At 38.9% G+C, this 23,067-nt stretch overlaps 1 protein-coding gene across 3 annotated transcripts; it reads left to right on the forward strand.

Moving 5' to 3' along the window:
* Positions 1-5: 5 nt before the first annotated feature.
* On the forward strand, positions 6-21,348 carry APLF (aprataxin and PNKP like factor). 3 transcript variants are annotated; one of them, XM_072331770.1, is made up of 12 exons: positions 6-104; positions 775-846; positions 1,269-1,432; positions 2,734-2,885; positions 4,113-4,239; positions 4,513-4,685; positions 7,221-7,606; positions 9,560-9,612; positions 11,593-11,718; positions 14,646-14,692; positions 15,528-15,566; positions 18,778-20,360. In XM_072331770.1, exons 4-11 carry the CDS (start codon positions 2,751-2,753, stop codon positions 15,528-15,530), a joined length of 1,050 nt encoding a protein of 349 aa, XP_072187871.1. In that variant the 5' UTR covers positions 6-104; positions 775-846; positions 1,269-1,432; positions 2,734-2,750; the 3' UTR covers positions 15,531-15,566; positions 18,778-20,360. The 3 variants fall into 3 exon arrangements, with proteins under 3 accessions (XP_072187871.1, XP_072187870.1, XP_072187872.1); XM_072331769.1 differs by lacking the exon at positions 9,560-9,612 and having other exon boundaries at positions 18,778-21,348; XM_072331771.1 differs by lacking the exon at positions 18,778-20,360 and having other exon boundaries at positions 15,528-15,567.
* Positions 21,349-23,067: the final 1,719 nt, after the last annotated feature.

A 23,067-nucleotide genomic window follows, 5' to 3' on the forward strand; every position in this document is an offset into this window, starting at 1 on the left:
AGCTTCCGAAACACGCCCATTTTCAGCACAGCTTCCGGCAGCCCGGGCTCGTCTGGAGGCCGCGCATTGACTCTTGCAGTTCGGAGCTTGGTCCGGTGTCACAGGTGTGTTATCTAAACGGATTACAGGGCTATCAGTCAGCGAGCTAGCGAGCTTAACAGCGTCTTTACAACTTGGATCGGCACTATAATCGGTAGTGACTGTTCCTGCTTCGTGCTGAATGGGGTGGAAGTGTGTGTGTGTTTGGGAGGGGGGTGGGAGGGATTTGCATCCTGGGATTTCAACCCAGGATGGTTGGAAGGGACCTTACAGCGTATTCAGCCCCAACCCCTGCCATGGGCTGGCTGCCTCCCACCAGCTCAGGCTGCCCAGGGCCCATCCAACCTTGCTTTGGGCACCTCCGGAGATGGGGCACCCACAGCATTCTGGGCAGCAATGCTGCTTGGCAGTGAATAGAACAGTAATTAGACACCCTGCCCCATCCTGTGTTAATGAATTAACTAATGTAAGGATGCAGTACTCGTTTAAAAAATAAATAAATAAAATCAAGCCTGGGTTTTCAGTATGTTCTTATGAGAAGTGTTTTGTCTCTGGAGCATCTGGACTGAAGCTTTTAAAACCAGATCCGAGTGGCTGAGTAAATGGTCTGCAGAGCTGCAGACTTGCAGCCTTCAGTGAGAGCTTGCTAAGATGTGCTGGATTCCTTAGGCTTCTGATTCTGAACGTTGGATCTTAAATATATGGATCTCACATCGGTCTTTATCTCCTTTTCAGATTACTGATAAGCGAATATCCTGAAAACATGCCGAATTGGAAGTGGTGGGTGGCCAAGTTTGCATCAAACTGGTAACTTCTGTCTCTCTTTTTATGTCTATAAAGCCAAAATACAACTGCTGTAGTTCATTTTAGATTTCCTTGTAATGTTACACTTGTGATTTGAGAACAGCATTCAGTTTTCCTTGCTCTCTTTTCATAACCTTTGCTTTCACGTTAGAGTGTCATTCTGACTTTAGGTATTATTTCTCATGTTTTCATACAGAATACTGATCGGGTGAATCAAATAAAACACTGTAGAGGTTTTGTATGTTACTTTATAGTCCTGCTGATGCTTTTGAGACAGAGATCCATCCTCTTTACTGATTTCCTCTGATTCTTCTCCAAAAAAATCTCTGAATTTGCTTTGTATGATAGAGCTCGGTGGGTATTATCCAGCCATGTTATGTACACGTGTGCTTTTTTTAATGCAAGCTGTTCTTTCTGTGTCTCAGATTCATGTAGATTCATGCTTTTATCAGTCTCCTGAGAATGGCTGTCTGCAACCATTGGAAGCACGTGAATGACACTCACTGAAATTTGGTGATAGCTTTTCCTTGATGGTTGACAAATACATCTTCAAGGTCCTTTCTGCACAACCTGTGGAGAGCACAGAGAGGTATCAATATCTGCCAATTATGATCCTGTTTTCAGTGACAGCATTTATTTTTAACCATTAAATAGTCTTTTTCACATAAGGCCTAATGGGTGATGCCCAGAAAGCACTAAGTCTAGGAGGTGTATATGACAAGTGCTTTTAGTTCTGGGAATATGGCGTTCTGGATTCTATGTGCCTCAATGTTATTTAGTTCACATCCTCTTCTTGGAAAGTGTTAACAGCATTGCATGAAAGTATTTAAGAGTGAAAGCAGTGGTTTGATGTTACTTGAATATAAATTTAAGAACTCACAGTAAATATATTTGTACTGATCTGGTATTATGCTTCATCTGTGTAATAAGTCCCCCTTTCCTGTCACATTAGTTTGAAATGTCACGTTTGCCACTTGCCTGAATGAAGGAAGAAGACTGTAGTACCACTGCTTAATGCTCAGTGCCTTCCATAGTCATCCACACATCCATGTTATGTGATTGTGCCATAACTGAAAGCAGCTACGTTCATGACGTTACAGCGTGGTATTTGCTTATCATGAATACTATTTTCTGACATTTGGAGAGGAAAAATAGAAAGAGATAGTGTCAGAAGTATAGTTTTCATCCTCAGGTTTGTCTGCTTTTACACTCATCAGATTACGTGATTTGTTAGGATGTATTATTAGCTTTTAGTATTAGATTTGAGAACTGGTTAAACTTTTCTTTCAATGGAACTTAAGCTACATCCACATCACTGAAAGCCGTTAACTTCAGGTAAAGAATGGTTTGCTGTGTTCTAATATACGACCGATGGCAGATATCTTTAATGCAGTGTGATATTTACATCCGAAATACTCAAGTCACTGGGTTTAGGAAGTCAAATACCTGTTTTGAGTTCAAAGATGACAGTGAGAAGTAAATGAATGTAATCTGAATAAAAATTGTGTTGTTTCTTATGAAGAGACATGTGGCAATGTGTATTTGGGAGGGAACTAATACTATAAACAATTCAAAAATGGATTTAGAGTGTAGCAAATTGCAGGCAATAACATCAAGTGTTGTTGTGGCAATGACTATTATATATAATGAGCTTAAAATCAACTGAAGCAGTGCAGTAGGGATCAGTAATTACTGGAAAACTGCTGGTTCAAAATTCAGTGGAAGGTAGAAAGGCATCTTTATTTCCTCTAAAAGTTGATGTAAGAGCGTGTTTGCTTCACTTCATAAGTTTAATGGCAGAAGTTCAGATTGGCTTCAGTGCTAAAGTAAGATGTACATGTTCATGTTCATGGTTGGTCTGACTGCTTAAGAATGATTTTGTTTCCTCAGGAATAATCAAGAGGCTGATGCAGAAGCAGCAGTTAAGTGTTCACCCTGTTGAGATACGTCACAGTCCATCGTTACCTGAGCCAGCATGTTCCACCTCTGAGATGCAAGGTAGCACAGAAATAAGAAGAAATGACTCCCCTTCCACACATCTGGTGAGTGCTTAATTTTTTACAGTAAGAACTGGTATGTATAGGCTTTTTTCTTGAGAAGTCAACTCCAGCAGACAAAGTTCTGTGCTCGAAATATGTTTGTTTATTGATTGGATTATATCCTATAGAAGTATATAAATTTATACTGTACGTTTGTGTTTGTGGCAAGTATGTTAGTCATTTGTGCTCTAAAGGTACACAAATAACATAGCTGTTGCTACTTGGATATTTTGAGCTGACAATACTGGAGCTGAATGTAGTACTATAGAACTGGGTCAAGTCCTAGTCTCTAGTCAGTTACTGCCTGCAAAAGGAGTTGTTCCTATGGGAGGAAGTGGTAGTTCCTTCAATCAACCTGAAAGAGTCTAATATTTATATCTGGAGAAACTGTATTGTAGATGCCTTGAGCTGGCTGCAAGTGCAATAGCAGCCTGTTCATTTGAATCATGCAGCAGTGATGGAGTTGTGTTGTCAGGATCTTCACAGGCACCTGTAGATAGCTGTGTTTTTAGAGCAAGCATTGTGTGTTGTTTTTGCTGTTTGTGAATAAAATTAGCTTCAAACAGTCTGGTAAATTCCTTTGGCTCCATAAACGCTTCTTCTTAGAGCTTCTGTTGTGTATCAAGCATCGTAGTGCGTGCTAAAAGGGACACTTTGAGCAACGTCATTATGTGGTGGATAGTAACCAAGTGTAATAAATGAAACGTTGGCCTTTATTGGAGTAAGGATTTCTAGGTTGTTTACTTACCTTTTGGCAAATAGTGCCGGATTGGTGGTATTTCAGTAAATAAGTGTGTATTTAACATAAGTTTGGTGTATTTAACTTCTTAAAATAATGTGATTTCTTTCTGAAGAAAGAAGTGGAAGGAGTGCTAGCAGAAGTTAAGTTTTTTGGCAGTTAGGCATTTGTTATTTGTTAAACCCATTTTCTCCTGTCTTTGTTTGGAAACTACGTAGCAAGATCCTAAAAAAGCAGTTGTATGAAACTTTCAGTCTTCGTTCTTTTATATGTTTATTCCATAGGGCTGAGGAACTTTGTAGTGAATGAAGGCTTCTATAAATGTCATTTCTCTGAGTGAATAGAAACTGTTAGCATTTTCAGGCCCTGGGCACTCTGAAAGGTAGTAACCCAGGCTATGTTTGAGGGATCTGACTGATGACAGACTTGTGTTCTAGTTTTACTCTCTTTTGTAACTGGTAAAAAGTATTAAAGTGTAAGCATTGTTCCAGGTTCCTTCTTGTGATGATGATGAAAGCGAACAGTCAAAATCTATTCAAAGGAAAAGGTTGCTTCCATCTTGGATGCTGGAAAAAGACCTCCTGGTTCCAAAGATTTCTGAGCCTATAACGAAAGGAGGTAAGTTTGGCAGTGTAGTATGTTTGTATACCAATATACATACACTGATGTGTATTTTAAAGCACAGGTATTTCTCCTGTAAACTAAGTCCAGTTGAGAGTACAGGAAGTAGAAAAAAATCGTTGAAACCATGCATGCAAATCTGCTGATATTCCTCATGGCTTTTAGCCAGTGTTCTACTTAGATGTAGCTTTAGATTTCCACTGTGTTCAGAGTTTCACAGCAAAAGCTGTGTTCCAAAAGTACCTTTTTATATATTTTTTTTCTTTCAAGGTGGTAGAAACAAAGAAAGCCAAAGAAGGGGAGGAAGCAATGTGGAATCTTTAAAATCAGAAGTAAATATTCTGCAGGGAAAAAGATCAGCTTCTGAAGAAATTAAAGAGAATTCTGGAGATGAAGAGCAAGACGAAGAGGAAGGGAGATGTCTGTCCAGCTCTTCGTTACAGGTAACATTCTGCTTTTAGCAAAATGATGGTATTTCAAAAGAGAATGTAGTTGGCAATGTCATAGTTTTAGGCTGGGTCTAGAATTTAACTGTGTGTTCTGCTTATAGTTTGTGTTTTAACACTTGGTTCTGAAATGCCAGCTCATTGGACAGCTCTGTAACAAGGAAGTTTCCAGAGACTTGGTAATGAGTAGTTTTCTTGCTTCTTTCTTGGGACCTGGGATTTTGGCTGTGATTGTTCCATAGAAACACCATACTACCAGCTTTGCTGCAAGAGATCTGGAAGATGGGATGAAGTACTGCTCTGGTAGTCTCACTTAAAGTGGCTTGAAGCATGGCTTGTTTTTCTGAGAAGTCTTTAGGGGGTTAGGGGATGGATGATAATACTGATAGTTGGCAGCTGTGGACTTTACCCAAAGTAGTGCCATTCTAGTTGGTTAACTTTTATGGTTGGAGCACTGGTACAAACCCCATCGACTGCTACATTTTGAAGAAAGATAGTGAGGAGTGTAGTAATGCTATTGCAGTAGGAGTCAAAAATGAAGGGGAATAAATCATCTGAAGTCTAAAATTGTCTGTGATTGTGTGCAAGCAGAGTCTTCAGTCCAGCTGGTCAATGAATGAAGTGTCTTCAAAGTAAAACTGCATTTTTAGACAATTATATCCTTACTGATAGCGTCCTGCTAATAATGAAAAGATGTTTGTTGTTGATAATGATCCTCAAAACTCGTTCTGGTGCGAACAAACGAAGGCTGTTACTGATATTTTTAAATGACCAAGTTGGTGTTTCTAGCCTCTAACATTAGAACTGCTTGGGTCCGTTACAAGATCTGAAAAATACTTTTCATTTATCTGCTTCATCGTTTTTTTTTATGCTGAAAAACATGTATGTGGATTGGTTGGTTTTTAATCCTTGTTATTGAAATTAATGGCTTATGGAAAGTTTGTGCTTAATTGTGGGTAGTTTGACTTACAGCTTGTGAGTAGTTTTGATGTAATGTAGTATCTCTTAATTTGAAAACGTTTTCTTGACTAGAAACGTTAATGCTAGCGAGGGATTGTATCATAGAAGCCTCACTTCTTTCTGCTGTTAAGTAGTTTCATAAATTTTTATTTCAAGTACAGTAAAAAATTGCCTCCTGAACTCTGTAGGAGAAAATAATTATTACTTTCGCTTGCTCAATCCAGTCAGAAAACTCAGGAACGCTGAAGCATTGATACCAAAACCAAAATCACTCTGCTGCAGTCCCATCTAAGCTGCTGTAGGTTAAGTGAACGTTAACTCAGTTGTCGTGCCAGCCAGTCGCCAGGTGGCAGTGCAGTCCTACACATGCTAAGAATGGATGCAACCTGTGCTGCTGTCTGATTTTCCATGCTAACAGTATTTTTCTTCTTTTAAGAAATCATCACAAGATCTGACAAGATTCGATTAATTTCCTGTATTTTATCTAATGAGGGTGAAGCACGTAGTGCTGAGAAGCCCCAGATGGGAGTGGCAAGTTAGAAAAAGGAATCAAATCATACTTGTACACATGAAAGCTTATTTCCTTAACTGCTGTTGTTTAATATGGTGCTGCAAGAATCACTTGAGATTACTTCTGAATTTGCCCTTTCTTAGTAGTATTGCTGCTCACTTACAGTTGTCTCAGGCTTCGGTGAACATGTTGTTAGTTTTGCACTGAAAAGAGCAAAATCAAATAGTAAACTACCAGTTGACTTTTCAAAGTGTGTCAAACACTTCACTGTAAACAAAGTATGGATTTACAGGAGGTGGCACATTAGGTAATAAACTGTAGAGAGCACAGATGTTTGAGTAGTTATTTTAGAGTGTCAGGGTAGTTCAGCCTTCAGTATGGGTATGCTTCCAGGTAACAGCTGGGTAATGCATCTTCTTCCTCTGTAGCACTCATCTTTTAAAGTGTATATATTACTTTTAAGTGTCAATATTATAAAACTTAAAATGCAGTATTTGTCAAATCTGCAGTATTAGCCTGATGAGCTCTTTTATGATTTAAGGTTATGAGTTAAAGCATTTCAAATGTCTTAGAGGTGAGATCAAGCTCAAGGTCTGTACTTACTGTTTCCCATATATATCTTATCTATATATAACCCATGAATCTTGGTACTTAGGTATTGAAATTGATTCTTGTAAAGTAATGTATGTTCTTCTAGAGTCTGCTGTATCCTGACATGTATAACCCATGCTGATTTTTAAGGAGCAGTACTTTAAACCTAAATTCAATTTAAACTAAAATCCTTAGACTAGCTAGAGGCCAAGTGATAGGAGAGGAGTATATCTACTTGTGAAAGAACTGAGGCTGAGGATGAAAGCTCTGGGATATGGTATTCTTTATATTCTGTGTATGTTCTTAACTAAGGCATTTCATTTGGCAGCTGTATGTAGTAACTAACTGAGAAGTGGAGAAAAAGATTTTGGAAACTAGAATGACGACATGGGGCAGAGTTTGACCTTAATGCTTTTAGTTATGCAGAGTGTGGGTTTTCAAGTTGTTCAAAATGTGACCTTGTTCCACAGAATGCATCTGGATTTCCTCTTGAAAGTACTATGGGAAACATAGAAAGAAATGGCAAGACTGAAACAAAAAAACCTGGAAGTTCTATGGAAAAAAGTGATGGGCAGCGGCATAGTAAGCGACCTAAACCATCAGGTCAGATCTCCAGTAAGACAAATGAACTTGAGGAATCAGAAGACAAAGGACAGCTTACTTGTTCTGCCAGCCAACAAGCTCCTTGGGGCAGGACTTCACCTAATGGTGCCCAGGAAGGTGCTCATGATCCCAATGCAGATGTGGATTACGACACTGAGATTTCTTATTCAACCAAAGGTGCTGAGGCTTCAGAGAGCTCCAAACAGAGGAAGTGTAAGAGGACACCTTGCATGTATGGAGCAGGCTGTTACAGGTAAAGCAAAATTAAAACAAACTTAAGCTAGTGTATAATTGAAATCATCTTCACTGGAAGAGAAAGCAATGAAGTCATCACAAGGTTTTATTTTCGGGGGGGAAAAAGAATCTGGTAAGCATTGGACTGATAAAATTCTTTTTATGTAACTTGTTTCTTAAAATACAACAGGAGGAGCCAAGTGGTCTTGTTAGCTGCTAATATAACCAAGCAAGGGGTGAAGTACTTCAACAGGTTAAAAGATAAAGTGGAAAGGGAAATGAAGGAAACAGGAAATAAAAGTCCATTTTAAAAAGAGAACAAATTAACAAACCTGTACATACCAGCCAAGGACAAGTACCAGCAAGGAGAAGAGATGTAAGTGGTACAAGCCCAGCCTGGACTCTGTAGGCTTGTTTTATTAGCAGATAAAAATTTTATAAGAGTTTTAGTTATGGAAGTAATTGCATGCCTTGTGACTCGAACATTCAAAGTACTTTTTATCTGTCATCTCTCAGTAACGAAGAATTATCTTTATTGTCAGTTGGCCAGCCAGCTTTCTTGTTCAGCTTCAACTCACTGCCCAGAAATACAGCACAGCGTACCCAGAAACTCCATGTTAACCCTTATCTGGTTCCCCCTCTTGGCTATATTTCAAGTGAAGAGCATTTCTTTTGTTCTCCCTCTCTTTTTGGTGATTGAAGATATGTTATAAAAGCTTTCTCTGAGATCCAGATGTTACAGAGAAGTCCTATAACATCAGAACATCAGAAATGTGTGTATGTTCTGTTGCTAGTTTCTTCTGTCCAGAAAAGGTTTGGCATGCCCTGTGTTGCTGCATCAAAGAGCAGATGCAAACCTAGCGGTGGTCTTGAAGCTAGCTAGTGAGCACTGTAGAAGGTGACTTTGTGCTCTAAATGTTTCCATGCAGACAGAAGCGCAAGAGATAAGAGTAAACTAGGAAACAGTCAGTGGGTCCAGTGATGTTCAGGAAGCTTGAACATTAGTGAGAACAAAGTAGCATGAATGTATGTTCATTGTGTCTAATGCTGCAGATTGCAGGGTAAATCAAAAGCTTAAAGATGCCGTGTTAATGATTGTGTCAGATTACCACTTTTCATATATCTTTTTCACGTTGCTTTTGCCCTTAATCACTACCATGCATTTTATTAGTCCATTAAGCTGATCTGGTAGTACAAATGCAGCATCTGTTTTGCTCCTACTACTTTATTTTGTCTCAGACTAGTTTTCCTGCATATCTGAGTAAAGTTGAATTAAACATTAGGAATCCTTCAGTAAACCAGAGGGTTAAGAAAGCATGTTTTAGTAACAAATAGTATGGAATAGGAGTCTGCACGTGTGCATTTGTTCTTAGGTCTTGATTCTGAAATGAACTTTTGGCAGCAAAAGTACTGCATCATAAGAAAAAGCACAGCACAATACGCAACAAAATCTTACTCTGGTTGGTGCCAGATCCACTTTTGTAAGCTTGTTGGTTAGGGGGTTGCATTTATACCTTCCAGTGTGAAGGTTTATCTGTGTCATTTCTGTAAGCGAGTGGATTCAGAAGAGGCTGCCAGACAACTGATAACCAAGGGTGGTGACTGCAGGTGATAACAGCTGCATTAGGACCTTCTGGTCACTACACCCTGCATATATGGTGCTCTTGTTTTGACTTACTGGTGCTGCTCCCAGTGTACATCAGGCCTTTGTGTGAGCTGTGGTAGCCAAAACCTGATCAGAAGTGGAGTGAGTAGTTAGAGGAGTACAGTTCACATGGTACGCTTAATTGTAACAGTTGTTGGGCTCTTACAGATCAAACCTGTAGTGCTTAAAAAAATAAATAAATCAAAACCTTCAAACAAATGAAAGCCTTAATAAAAAGGAAGAGATGTGCATGTAAGCTTTAGATTTTCTGCAAGGAGGGCTGCTGATGCAAGCTATGCGCATCTCTGCTTATATTTGTTTTGCTAGATATCATTGGACAGCACCTAGGAGTGGAATAAGCACAAGTTATCCAGGTAAAGGTAAGACAAAAGATGTTTGTACCAGTTTTGAGCATCTGAAGTATGTGTTTAAGATGCTTCACGGATAACACATAATTTGAGGAGCATCATCTGCTGTCCCAAAGAAGCCCTGAGCCTATTGGAAGATACATCAAGAATCTTTCCATTTTCTTCCTTTTCCCCATTCTTCCTTTGGAATTTGTTTCATTTGGTTTTAATTAGGAGGAAGATCAAAGTTGTGTTGCTCAAGTAGGGTTTGAAGAAAAATTTTGGATGAAAACGCGCATCTTGTAAAATATAATAGCTTGTGTAAATGGCAGCTATTAGAAATTCTTTCCTTGGTGAAAATAATGAAGCTCGTCTCTTATTCTAGGAACAAGTAGAAAAATGATTTCACAGAACATTAGTTGCTCCCATATCCCCTTGAGGAGATTAATTATGTCTTAAATGATTTTGGATTCTTGCAAATATTGTTAATAAGTTAGTTCTGTGCATTTAGAAAACGGAGCAAGTAAAATGATTTGGTTTCATCTCATTTATTTTTAAATGGGAAAAAAAACGGTGCCTGAATTTGATTTACGAAGTGATGTTTTCTGAGGACTTGTGGTAGAATAAATGGCAAGTAAATGCAGCCCTGCAGTGGTATCTAGTGAAGTAGTATCCACTGATCCTACAGCTTGCAGAAATTAACAGCAAAGACCAGGACAAGAAGGCTGTCACCTTTGGAAATATATTCAAGGGATGCTGTAGTTGTTTATAAGTAGCTCATTGAAGAGCTTATCTGTGGTTTCTGTGTACACAAAGGAGTTAGTATGATAAGTCATTGAGGTGTGGATGTCTTTGGGAAAATCATTAGGTAAAATATCTCATATTCCTTGCTTTTAAATGTTATACTTGGAAAAAAGCATCTCTCAAAGAAATCATAGGAAAAAAGTAGATGTGCTTCTGGTAACAGCAGGTTAACAGTGTCATTTTTGTAGTGTTTTTTTTTTTTAATCTGTGTCTTGAAATCACAACTTATTTTTCTGTGTTCATTTTAGTATCACGTAAAAGGTTTATAAAGCTTTAAAGTTCTTTAAGTGGTGCTTATAGCTGCCTTGTCTTGCGCTGCGTGCATTCCAACTTATTGACTAGAAGCAGTTAACACATAGGTCAGTTAAAAAACATTTTGCTTGCTACATCTTGGATTCTTCTGTGTAAGCATTGTAGAGCAGAAGGCTGTTTATGCTGGAGATGTGCTCTCACTGCTTACATTGCTGATTCAACTATGTGCGGAGCTTCTATGTCTTGTGGTCCAACTTCATTTCCTCCTTGTTCAGGTTGTAATGTGATACTTCAAATAAAACGTCACGGTAGCCGAGGCAAACTGTAGTCAGTGTACTATTCAGTAGACATTTGGAGTAATGTGACAGCATTTAAGCATTCGGCTGAGTAAGAATTTGTATGCATAACAGAACTAACAGTTGATACAGGTTGTCTGAAGCAAATATATTATCCCCTGAGTATTATGTGGAGTCTTTGTTACTGCAGTGGTTCATTTGCCATGCACTGACCCTTCCAACTCAAGCTGCGGCTGCAGTAGTAGTTTCTGTAACATTTCTAGTGCTCCGCAGCAAGCCAAAACTGAGCAAGTCAGCCTCTGAGCAAGACTGGTGCTTTGTGATTACCTTAGGAGATGGTATGTGGGTTGGAGATCTTGAGTCATAGACTCACAAGGCTGGAAAGGACCTACAAGATTATCTGGTCCAACTGCCCTCCCATAACCATTGCTACCACAAGGCACAAAACCATAAATTTGAAATGTGATACTGAAGAGAAACAGGAAAATTTCTGTTTTAACTTCCTGCACTGCACATGCTGAGATAAAACTTTCTGTTACCTTGAAAGTAGGTCTTATGTGCTGCTAAGGTTAAACACAGAAAAAATTGTACGTATGTAATGACAGAAAAATGAGTGTAAATGGAAGAATGAATTCTCCATGTATGTATTTGTCTTCTGCAGGAGGAATCCCGTTCACTTTCAGCAGTTCAGTCACCCTAATGATGATGATTATTATGAAACAGATAGTGTACCTCAAGATGATGATGATAACCGCCCTGAATGTCCATATGGAACTGCTTGCTATAGGTAAGAAGCACCGTATGAAATGGCTTTACTTATTTTACAGCTTAAGACCTTTCTCCACGGTTACAGAGCGACACAAAAGCAAAGAGTTAAATCTTGAGTAATTCTTGAGTTACCTCTTGAGTGTGGCATATCATTACGGCTCATTTTCTTGTCTCATTGCCTTTTGAAATTTATTTTGGATACACTGCTACCTTCTAAGCACTAAATGTGCAGAATGCTTAGTAGTGATTTCAGTCTAGCCATCTTAACTTCTGGAAGCTCTTCAGTAACATAGATTCACCCTTTTTAACATCTCACCATGTAGGAGAACTCCTTTTTTAGGAACACTAATTTATTGCTACATATGTTGTTCATGATATATCACTTCTAGTTTATATCTTGATAAAGTGTATTTTGAGTCTTTATTCAGTATCTCCATTTTAATTAGTATTTGACTCCCTAGAAAGCATAATTCAGGTAGCAGCAATAAAATCCAATTTCTGGTTTACTCTAGTGCAGTTTCTCTTAAGTGCCGTTGATGTTCTGAGAGGTTGTTTTATCCCAGCTTTTTCTTCAGTGTCTAGATTTTAAACATTTATTTAGCAGTTCTTAGCATAGTTCAGTTGGAAGGGACATACAGAGATCAAGTACTGCTGCCTAACCACTGCGGGGCTAATCAGAACTTAAAGCATATTGTTAAGGGCATTACTCAAATGGCTTTTGAATGCTGGCAGGCCTGGGGCATCAGCCACCTCTGTAAGAAGCCTGTTCCATTGTTTGACTACTGACACAGTAAATAGTTTTTTTCCTGATACTCAGTGTTAATGATTACTGAATAGTTGTCTATCTGGACAGAAGAATATATTTTGAGGGAATAGCTCTTCTGCTCAGGCATGTTGAAATTTACAGCTGCTGTTAATAGAGTTCGTGTCTGAGCAGAAACATTTTCCACTATCTCTTCCAGAAAGCTCAAGTGATTCTAAAGAATATGTTCTCTATGAACTACAACAAAGTGTTGTGGATGAGTTTATCATCTCAGAACGAGAGATCTGGGTTTATACCAGTAGTGAAATGGCCAAGCTGCATTTCAGCAGTGCAGTGGGGTACTGAATACAAAAACAAAATACAGACAAAGATGTTCGCTGTGCTCTGTAAGTTAATCAGTTCTTAATCTGCTTAATTATTTTGAGGCAAAGGATATGAGGCACCTGTGAAGCAATGCCAATTCTTTACACTTGCCAACAGATGCGGATTGAAGAGTTTTCAAATAATTTTTGTTGTTGGCTACAATTTAAAGAGAGCATAATCAAGTGAATGATCTAAACACTATGTCTTAAGTTATGATCTAAGTGTCTGGTACTGGTGATAGTAATAAAGCACTGAAACAGGTAATTCCTTCTGTTACTGTACCAAGTATTCAGTAGGAAGCAGCATTTCCATTTTTCAGTCAGATAAACATAACTTTTAATGCATACATCACGTACTTCATGATGGCAGTAGCTATGGAATTGTGAAGCAAGTTGAAATGCTTGAATTTGTCACAAGGTGTGACATATATATGTATAGATATATATATAGCTGAAGTGTATCTGTATTCCTAAATAAGAAACTGTTTTTACATAGCAAAGATATTTTGTAAAATATACAATAGCTGCTGTTGCAGAAACTCATCCAGTTCTAAGCAGTTCCAAAGGGAGGGTCGCAATTGATTTTAATTGTTGTTCAGGAGCAGAAATTAGGATAACTGAACTGGTTCTCTTGAAGTTAGAGACTTTGTTTTTTGTACAGAAAAATGAAAAATGGTGTAGAAACAATTCAAATATGCAGTCACAAGAAAAGCCTGTTGTATACTAAGAAAATAAGCACAACATCAGTTATATTACACTTAGTTAAAATTTGTTAGAGCAGCGTTGCTTGACTGTTTGCGGAGGGATAGTGAAGAGGGGGAAAACATCAATGTGTGTTAATTACCTGTGGTGGTTACAGCCTGAAGGACAGAAATGTGTTGGCAGTCTGAGAGTGAGTTGACTTCAGATTTCCTTTCATTGTTCTAATGCTATTTTTTTTCCCCAAAAAGATGTGAAAAGTTGTAAATTGAACTGCAGAAATGAATGATTCTTCCTGTGGTCACTCTGTGTGATCCTTCAATCCTTCAAAACAAGCGGCTCTTTCCAAATCCTTTAATTTCCCAAACTGTTTTATTTGTATCCATATACTGCAAAATGTGGAAGCTACATCTGGGTGTTTCAGACCTGTGATGTGCATTGCACTTAACGCATCAGAAGTTATTTTCTGTTTTCATTTTTTATTAGAGTAAATAATTGAATCCGGTTTTACTGTGTTGAATCAGTGCACATTATGTGACTTTGGAGACTTGTCCTAATTTTGATCAACCAGCTATTTTCTTAATAAGAAATAGGAGCTTGTATTCGGTTTGTTTTTCCTCTTCCACCTTCATTTTATAAGCACAGAGACTGCACTAAAGTACTGATCACAAACTTTTATTTTAATGAATGTGGCTTAATGGAAATTGTTTTTGTGGCTGTAGCAGGGCTGTAAGATAGAATTTTGTGCAAAAGAACAAACAGCATGATGTGAAAGGTTGAAGTCTGTGCAAGTCTGTAACAATACCTTGATTTAAGTCTGAAAACTGTATTAAAGAGAAGAGTAAATTCTAAAATCGTATGATTGTATGATAATATCATTCTATGATTACATTTGATTTTTATTTTTCTTAAAGTGGGTTTTTGGATAAAGAGGGGCATATAGGGAGGATGCTGCTTCTTAGTCTTGTGTTGAGAATTCAACTAACAAAACAGTTAATTTCTTCTTTCAGGGTGTTCATCTTCTCCTGGTCTGTCTATGCCCATAACACACCATGCAGTTCTGAGCTGTTTAAGTGTTGAGCAGAGGGGCAAATCATGCTTTTGTTGTTTTCTTCTTTTCAGGAAGAATCCACAACACAAACTTGAATACAAGCACACTGTACCTCCAGGTATGCTAAACTATTCAATATAATTAAGGCTATATATGTGGGGGAATAAAGCAACAGTGGATACAAAAATGTGGAACAACCCGACAGGTTAGATCAGACAATTTTTCACATGCATAAAAACCAGGTAAAAGGTGCCACGTGGTAACTGTGTATTTCCATGAGCATAGTAATCTTTTTTAATGAGTATTAAATAGGATATAAATGTATAAATTAAATATAGTATAGATATGGTGTTTTATATTATCAGATCACTCCCATCTATTCAGAGCTGTATTAAGAAAAGGAAAGCAGGGGATATATTTCAAGTAACTGTCAAAAAAAAACCCCACAGGGAGATACCCTGCTTATATTTGGGGTGTTCTTAAAGAGGTACTTCATGGTTTTTATACCTTTTTGATTATTGGACACTTTTTCTCCCCACTTGAAATCCCAGTGCTATGAAGAAGCCTTCAGAGCAAATCTATTATGGACATGTAATGATAATGTGCTTCACATAAAGAATTAGAATTATGACATTATTAAGGAGTAATTTATCGAAGTAACTGTAAAATATTTAAATACTTTGATTTGGGATTTGAAAATACCAATCTTAGAGACATTTTTCTTGGGGAAGGAATGGTTTATAGTTCCAAGAAAAGCTCATCTGATGAATTGCTCAGGAATCATTCAATACAAAATAGATTTCTGGAGGTTGTGTATTAGGGGGGAGTTTTTGTTTGTGAACACGGCATAATCACTGCAGTGTTGGAGAGGTCGGTCACTTTGTAGTGGCCTCTATGAATGACACTTCTACTGGGTTGTACTCTGTCCTCATTAATAACTTTCTTTTCTTTAGTAACTGAAAGACGAACCCGACAGCGAACTTCCAAGAATGGTGAGTATGTTCTAATTCTGTGAATGGACACATCAGCGTGCGCCATAACCCGTATGCTTCAGTTTTTAGGTACCTAATAGTGCTGGAGATGCTTGATAAAGCTTACCCTAAGAGAAATGCATTGTTGTTTCAGTTTTAGTAGAGACCCGCTTGCTTTTTCATGAATGAGAGTGCTGAAGTTCAATTTGTGCTCAGCTTCCTGGATGAACGTACCTATTCTCCTCTGGAAGCAGACAAGAAATCAATCTGATGTTTTAGATTTGAAAGATGAGGATGGGTTCCGAGTTCATGAGCTACTGCCATTCTCTCTCATACGCTCTGTGTGCACACACGCCTGGGGCTTTGGCCTGAGGCTGCTAGGAAATGCTCATGGTTAATATAAATATTGGTGATCTGGACTGGGGTATACAGCTGAGGGGAAAAAAAGTATTTATAACTTCATATGGAAGATAATGGCAAAAATTGCTCAACGGGCTTTGTTGTTAGGTTATCTTTAGATGAGATAAAGGAAATGACGGTCTGGGAAGAAGACTGGGTGAGGGTGCCAGGAAGGTGGTGGAGTCATCATCCCTAAAGGTGTTCATGAAATGTTTACTTGTTGTAGTGAGAGACATGGTTTAGTGGGAAATATTGGTGGGTGGTTGAACTGGATGATCTTGGATGTCTTTTCCGACCCTGAAGATACTATGATTCTAAGAGTAATTGAATGTGATTTTACTTAGCGGTGTGACCTAAGGGCAGAATAACACGATCAGAATATTAATGCAGTGTAACTAATGAGAAATTGTGGACACATAAGAAAAAGGGAGATAGTGTAAACTTGTGGAGAATGAGTTTTGCATGTCTATCAAAACCAGGAAACAAAGAAAATAAACTTGTTGAAGATTTGCAGCTACTAATAAATGAAAGAACAATGTACTACTGTCATGGTAGTGCCGGTACATTGCTGCTGCCAAGACAGAGCTTCACATGGCAGAACTGGTTTAAATGGGTAAATTTGCCAATGCATTTGAGCAATAAGGGAATACTGTGAATTTGTTTGTTCAAAAAAATGTTTGGGAATTTGATGCAAACAGCATCCATTTCTTATAAAAAGAGGCTTTTTGTCTTTGGTGCCTGCCATCAATGCAGAGTATTCGAAATACTATGAAAGCAGAAGGCAATTTCATCACAGAGAGGTAAGTTTTTAAGATAGATTGAAGACATAAAATTAGAAAACTGCATAGTGAAATAGTTTAAGTGAACTAGGGAAAAAACAAACAAACAGGTAGATTGCATTCATCTTGGAAAAGAAGTGTTTAGCATTTCCTTAACCCTCATTCAGAAAGAAAGCATGAACTATCCAGCGTGAATCTTGGCTGAGAGCTTGGTTGTGTCATCTACTAGACTGTTGTCTTTTACTTGATTAGTCTTATTTTGCTTAGAAAGTAAATCTGGATAAATAACTCAAATTGTTAATACCAGTGATTTAAAAAGAAATAAGGCTGAGACTTCATGAAAAAACACGGATTAAGCAACACTGGAAAACTTTCAGACCCTGAGATCCAGTCTTGGCATGTATATGGTGAATATGAATCATGAATAATTGATATGATCATAGAGACTAGAACCAGGGAAGCTCTTGCTTTCAAAAAAGAAGCCAGGGAGCTATATGCTAGTCAGCTTAAATTCTGGTTTGGGAATGGGGAGTTGTGATACTGATAGTGAAGAGGTAGAAGAAAATGTGATTTTTGCTTGTAATTGTTTGAAAGCAGGTTGGCTCTGTGATATATCATGATGAATTATGATTAGAGACAACAACTAAGTCACAGACAACTGTTTGTGCTCTAGAGGGGGCAGAATAGAGATTTAATCATAACATGTTGGAGATTCAAATTACGATTATTTTAAATTCATAGAATAATAGAATTCCTCAGGTTGGAAAAGACCTTACAGATCATCAAGTCCAACTGCAACCTCACCATACTACCCTAACAACCCTCCACTAAATTGTAATAAACTGTATTCTGTGCAGTGAAGGGTATCATAATTTCTTAATTTTCAATAGCAGATCTGCAGAAATTGACCTTGGGCTTTAATGCAGCACCTGCAGTGCTGTATTTAATTAACCAAATGACTGTAGGTTGGCTGGGTAGTACCTTACATCTGCCCAGAAGAGTTGATGTCTTACCTGGGGTTATTAATGGGCTATGACATTGGGGAAAAGGCTTGGAAAAGAGCATAAGAAAATGTAACGGATGAGGGAAAGATCAAAGGTAGTATAGGATAGGATAAAGAATTTTTTGGGAGAAATAAGAAATAAAACACGTTGAAAGGAGACAATGCATTTCATAGAATCATCATACAATCGCAGAATGGCCTGGGTTGAAAAGGGCCACAATGCTCATCTAGTTTCAAACCCCCTGCTATGTGCAGCGTGGCCAACCACCAGACCAGGCTGCCCAGAGCCACATCCAGCCTGGCCTTGAATGCCTCCAGGGATGGGGCATCCACAGCCTCCTTGGGCAACCTGTTCCAGTGCATCACCACCCTCTGGGTGAAAAACTTCCTCCTAATGTCTAACATAAATCTCCCTTGTCTCAGTTTAAAACTATTGCCTCTTGTCCTATCGCTATTCACCCTTGTAAACAGCTTCTCCCTTCTTATACACTCCCTTCAAGTACTGGAAGGCCACAATGAGGTCTCCCCAGAGCCTTCTGCAAGCTAAACAAGCCCAGTTCCCTCAAACTTTCCTCACAGGAGAGGTGCTCCAGCCCTCTGATCATCTCAGTGGCCCTCCTCTAGACTTGTTCCAAGAGCTCCAGATCCTTCTGGCACTGGGGCCTGGATATCCATCGTCCTTTCCCTGTCCACCCATGCATCACTCCATCATAGAAGGCCACCAGATTGGTCAGGCAAGATCTGCCTTTAGTGAAGCCATTTCTGACTCCACTGTAAAATGGAACTCTGTGTAAACCCACTAAGCAAAACTTGAGGTGATCAGACACTTTAGTGATAGATGATAAAGTTCTTCAGTAGACGTCAGAGTGAGATTAGATGGTTCGACTTTTCATGAGGTTTTTGATAATCTAACCAGAAATTGTCAGAATTGTAGGATACTTCAGTTGATTCTCTGTCTTCTTGGGAAAGATCTACCAGGTAGTCTGTGGATGAAGTTTTTAATTTTATTGTTATGATTCATGAATGCATTATTACATTTTTGTCCTTCCAGGAAAAAGGGGTTTAGAGGAAGGCAGCGATAATGATGGTGAACCAAATGAGTATGATCTCAATGACAGCTTCATAGATGATGAGGAAGAGGAGTGTGAACCTACTGATGAGGATTCGGACTGGGAACCAAGTTCAGAAGAAAAGGATAATGAAGATGTTGAAACACTTGTGAAAGAAGCACAGAGATTTGTTAAGACCAAAAAGTAACTCCACTGAGAAACATTAAGAACGTTCAATACAGTTGTGTTAAAATTTGGATGCGCAAGAAGAGAAATTGCTTTGAAAACTACTTTTTACTCAGTGATGTAGGAGCTGTGGGGACAGTTTAATGTTGGTGAAGGGGTTCAGCAATACCTTTCTTTTGGTGTGAATTTCACACTTTCTTTTTGTTTTGTTTCTTAAGTGGTGGAGTTAAATGATTGAGCTCTGGGATTCTACTGCGTGCCAGCTGAAGTAGGACTTTGTAAAACAGAACTTTCTCAGCTATTTCTTCTCCAACATCATTAGTCTGGCGATATGTAATACAATTTTCAAGGTCTATAATGCTTTATTTCTCCATCTAAATATTGACATTAGAAAAGCCTTTAGATTTGCTGACACATTATATATACTGTGTTAAAGAGGAACTAGACTCCATACCTGTCATATCACAGATTGATTCTTAGCCATCACCAAGGAAATCTGCCTAAACCATTTAACTTGCTCTTTTCAGTTACTGAAACCTTACATTTCATTAGTCAGCTACTAGCTTTCCTTCTAGGCTTTACTTCTTTGATAGTCTTGATGTACAGCAGTTAAATACTGGTTGCCTGAATAACTTCAGGATATCTCAGTCTACTGGAACTCTGATGATGTTCCTATGCAAATTATGGTGTATTTGCTTTAATTACAGTACCTGTTCAAATACAGATACATCCCTGGAGCTGTGTTTGGTTCACAGAAAAACTGAAATAAAATGACTATTTTTGCACAGTTAAACTTATAATATGCCGTGAGGAAAAAAAGCAACTTATAACTGTGTTTCTGTGGCTTTTTTAAAGGCTTTGTTGGAAGATCCTGCCTTCAGTGTATTCACAGCTTTCCTGAGCTTAAGTTAAAACAAATTTAATGTGTTTCTGGGCACATGATTGAAGCCATGATAATTTAGGACTCTGTTTGTTTTTTAATATATGAGAGAGAGATTCAGCAGGGGTACCTAATTTTTCCTAATTGTGGTTAAATAATAGATATCCAAATGCAATTTGAGCATTTTAGTTGGGTGATGAAATGCTCTCTGCTGGTGAACTTTGGGGACCATATATTCCAGCTGATCAGTTTTCTGCAGCATGAACATTCCCAGCATGAAGAAAAATGCTGTTGTCCAGGGCTTCAGAAGAAGCAGATATTTGTAGCAATTCCTTATCTCTTTAATATGCTTCTGCAGTCGTATGTTTTTAAATCATTTTTATACTGTTATATCTCTGCTTGAAGAGATTGAGTGTCATGGAAGCAAAGTCTGCTATTCAGATTTGTATTCTGACAATGTAATCTTTTTTTTTGGCAAGGCTGTCAGAAAGTTGCTTAGAATAAATTGGATGTTACTGCAAATTGGTTTTGGGGCTAATTTTGGATGCACAATAATAACTTGCAAAATGTGACTGCAGTTTCTCTTAAAAATAGTAGATAATGAAACGCTTATGGTGGGCAGCCATTCAGTTGGCCAAGAACCTGGGTGAGTGATATATGCAGTGTCAGAGCAGTCCTGTGACCTTAACCTTCCTCAAGTAGAAACGTAACCTTCCTCAAGTAGAAACGTTTATTATTGTGATGTTATCCCGTGAGTGGCTTGAAGGAGATACTAGCATTTGGAAAACTGAAATACCTTTTTGTCATGGGAGGCTCCTAATGAGGTGTGTAATCACAAAAGCAAGTGTGCATATGATTCTTGGTTTGTGTGATAGGTTAAGATTTACTACTGATAGGGACTGAAAAAATAAAAAGTAATATCAAAGGTATTGTATAAGGGTAGGATGAAGCTGTCTCTGTTGAACACTATTTTCCTGATATTTTCTTTTGACCTCAGTGTGTGTTTTTATCCTTCTAGATGGAGAATCTTGTAACTGCAAGATATTTGAATGTTCATTGAAATTACTCAGTTTGTGATACAGGTAAAACCTCTCAGACAGTTAACAAGACGCTAAATGCCCAGTACTCCTGTGTTTTCAGTCGGTCAGGTATGCACTAAAATTCAGTGCAGTGAGATATAGTCTTATGATTAAATTCTCTCTGCCTGGAATTTATTCTGTAAATACACTAGTACTGCTTTGGGAGGAATTTCCAGAATTTAAAAACTAAAATGAAACCAAAGTATGTCATCAAGTGTTTTAACCCGTGGTTGTTAATAGAAAATATGACAAATGAAGTTTAAAGCTATGGGTTAACACTGTTACGGTTGCACTGAAACCTCTAGATTAACCTTGAGGCTTTGCTTGCCAGTTTAAGGAAGTGATTCTTGAAAAACGATATGAACCCTGTGGACTCTTGTTTTTGTTCCACTTGGAATGTTGCTGGTGTATAAAATCCTTCCTATAGTAAAAGAAGAACAAATCAGAGACTGTCTCGTGAGGCTGTGATACGTTACAGGTGGGACAGGGTGATCCCAGGTATGTGTACAGAGTGGGAGAAGAGCTCCTTGAGATCAGCCCCTCCAGGAAGAACTCAGTGGGTCCCGGTAGAAGAAACACTTAAAATGAACCAGCAGTGCACAGTTACTGTTGGTCTTCTGGGCTGCCTCAGAAGAGGGGTAGCAGCAGAGTGAGGGAGGTGATTGTCTCTCTCTGATACCCTCATAAGTCCCCATCTGGAGTACCTTACTAGAGTCTGGAGCCCCCAGCTCAGAAAAGATGTGGAGCTCCTGGAACAGATCCAGAGGAGAGGCACAAAGATGATCAGAGGGCTGGGACACCTCTCATGTGAAGAAAGGTTGAGGGAGTTGGGCTTGTTTAGCTTGGAGAAGGATTTGAGACCTCATGGCAGTAAGAGGGGAGTTTGTAAGCAGTAAAGGGACTGACTCTACACAGTCTGATGGCTTCAAACTGAAAGAGGAGAGGTTGAGGTTAGAGAAGTGCTTCATCCTGCAGCTTTTGATGTTTTCTTCAGGCCATCGCTCTTCATTGTGCAGTTAGATATATTCTGATCACCACCCTTAGGAGATTGAAGGTTCTTGAGTTGGGCATGTGATGCTACATAGTAGAGGTGGCAGCTGGAGGGAGCTGTTGCTACAGGAAAGGCTGTCACTCGAGGTGGGAACAGCATTAAAGCTGAGCTAATGAATGGATCAGTTCTCAGGGAAATGTCACGTCTTGACTATTGCAGCCCATCCCAGCCTGGGGTATTTCAAGGCCATCCTCCTTTGGTTGAGTGAAGATGACTGTAGTTCCTTGTCCTGCTGATTCTTTATTGAAATACTTTCTCTCTGTGCTTTTTGCTGGTGTAGCTGCTGTTTTGTCTCTAGTCATTCCTGTTAGTTCTTTGCTTTCATCACTTCATTTTCTGACTACAGCACTTTGTTTGCTTGTTTTGATTTGTTTGTTTTTTAATGACTCAGTGTGATGGAGCAGAGAGTAAATTTTATCCCAGTTCTTCCTCTAGGAGGGGATGGAGAGTGAAGTAAGCCTGTATGTGCTGCCTTACTCTTTCCCACAGGCCTCTTACTCCTCACTGAGGAGCTGTACCAGAGGATCAACTGAGCAAGGATCAGCAATGACAGCACCACATCTTTGCCTTTGGAAACAAAAACTGGGGCAAGTCACAGTGTACACATGGTCGCATGTGATTAATTAACTGCATGTTTGATCTAAACCCTCCAAGCAGCTCTAACATGGACGCGTCGCCTCCAGCTCTCTCATCATCTTTGGCACATCCCATAGTTCTTGCTGAAGTCCTCCTTGCTGCTGGAGCTAATCGGGGACAGCCAATGGCTGCTGATGTTGTGCTGCAGTCATTACTGTCTTCCAGTGGGTGAGAGCTTGTGCTGGAACAGGCTGCTTCTCCTGCATGGCAGTAAGTAAGTAAGTAAGGCTCTTACAAGCAGAGCTCTAGAAGGGTGCAGTCAATTTTCAGTTGCCTCACTGAAGTTTACCATTCAATGCAGATGAGAAAATATTTCTCCAGGGGAATGCAGGAATGCCACAGGTTAGGCCCAGCCTAACAGAGAAGCAAGGAAGAACCCAACTCAGTAGGTGGCTGCACTGCCTGGGGCATGGGTGCCCAACTTTTTGGCTTGCTGGGCCACACTGAGTGAAGAGGAATT

This window comes from Excalfactoria chinensis, chromosome 3, assembly GCF_039878825.1.
Source record: "Excalfactoria chinensis isolate bCotChi1 chromosome 3, bCotChi1.hap2, whole genome shotgun sequence".
Classification (NCBI taxonomy): Eukaryota; Metazoa; Chordata; class Aves; order Galliformes; family Phasianidae; genus Excalfactoria; species Excalfactoria chinensis.

Excerpts from the sequence above, each read along its gene's own strand:
- APLF (XM_072331769.1), top strand. The coding sequence starts at position 2,751 with ATGCAGAAGCAGCAGTTAAGTGTTCACCCTGTTGAGATACGTCACAGT. Across the intron at positions 4,686-7,220 it reads TGTCCAGCTCTTCGTTACAG|AATGCATCTGGATTTCCTCT; the intron begins GTAACATTCTGC and ends CTTGTTCCACAG. Across the intron at positions 14,693-15,527 it reads CAAGCACACTGTACCTCCAG|TAACTGAAAGACGAACCCGA; the intron begins GTATGCTAAACT and ends TCTTTTCTTTAG.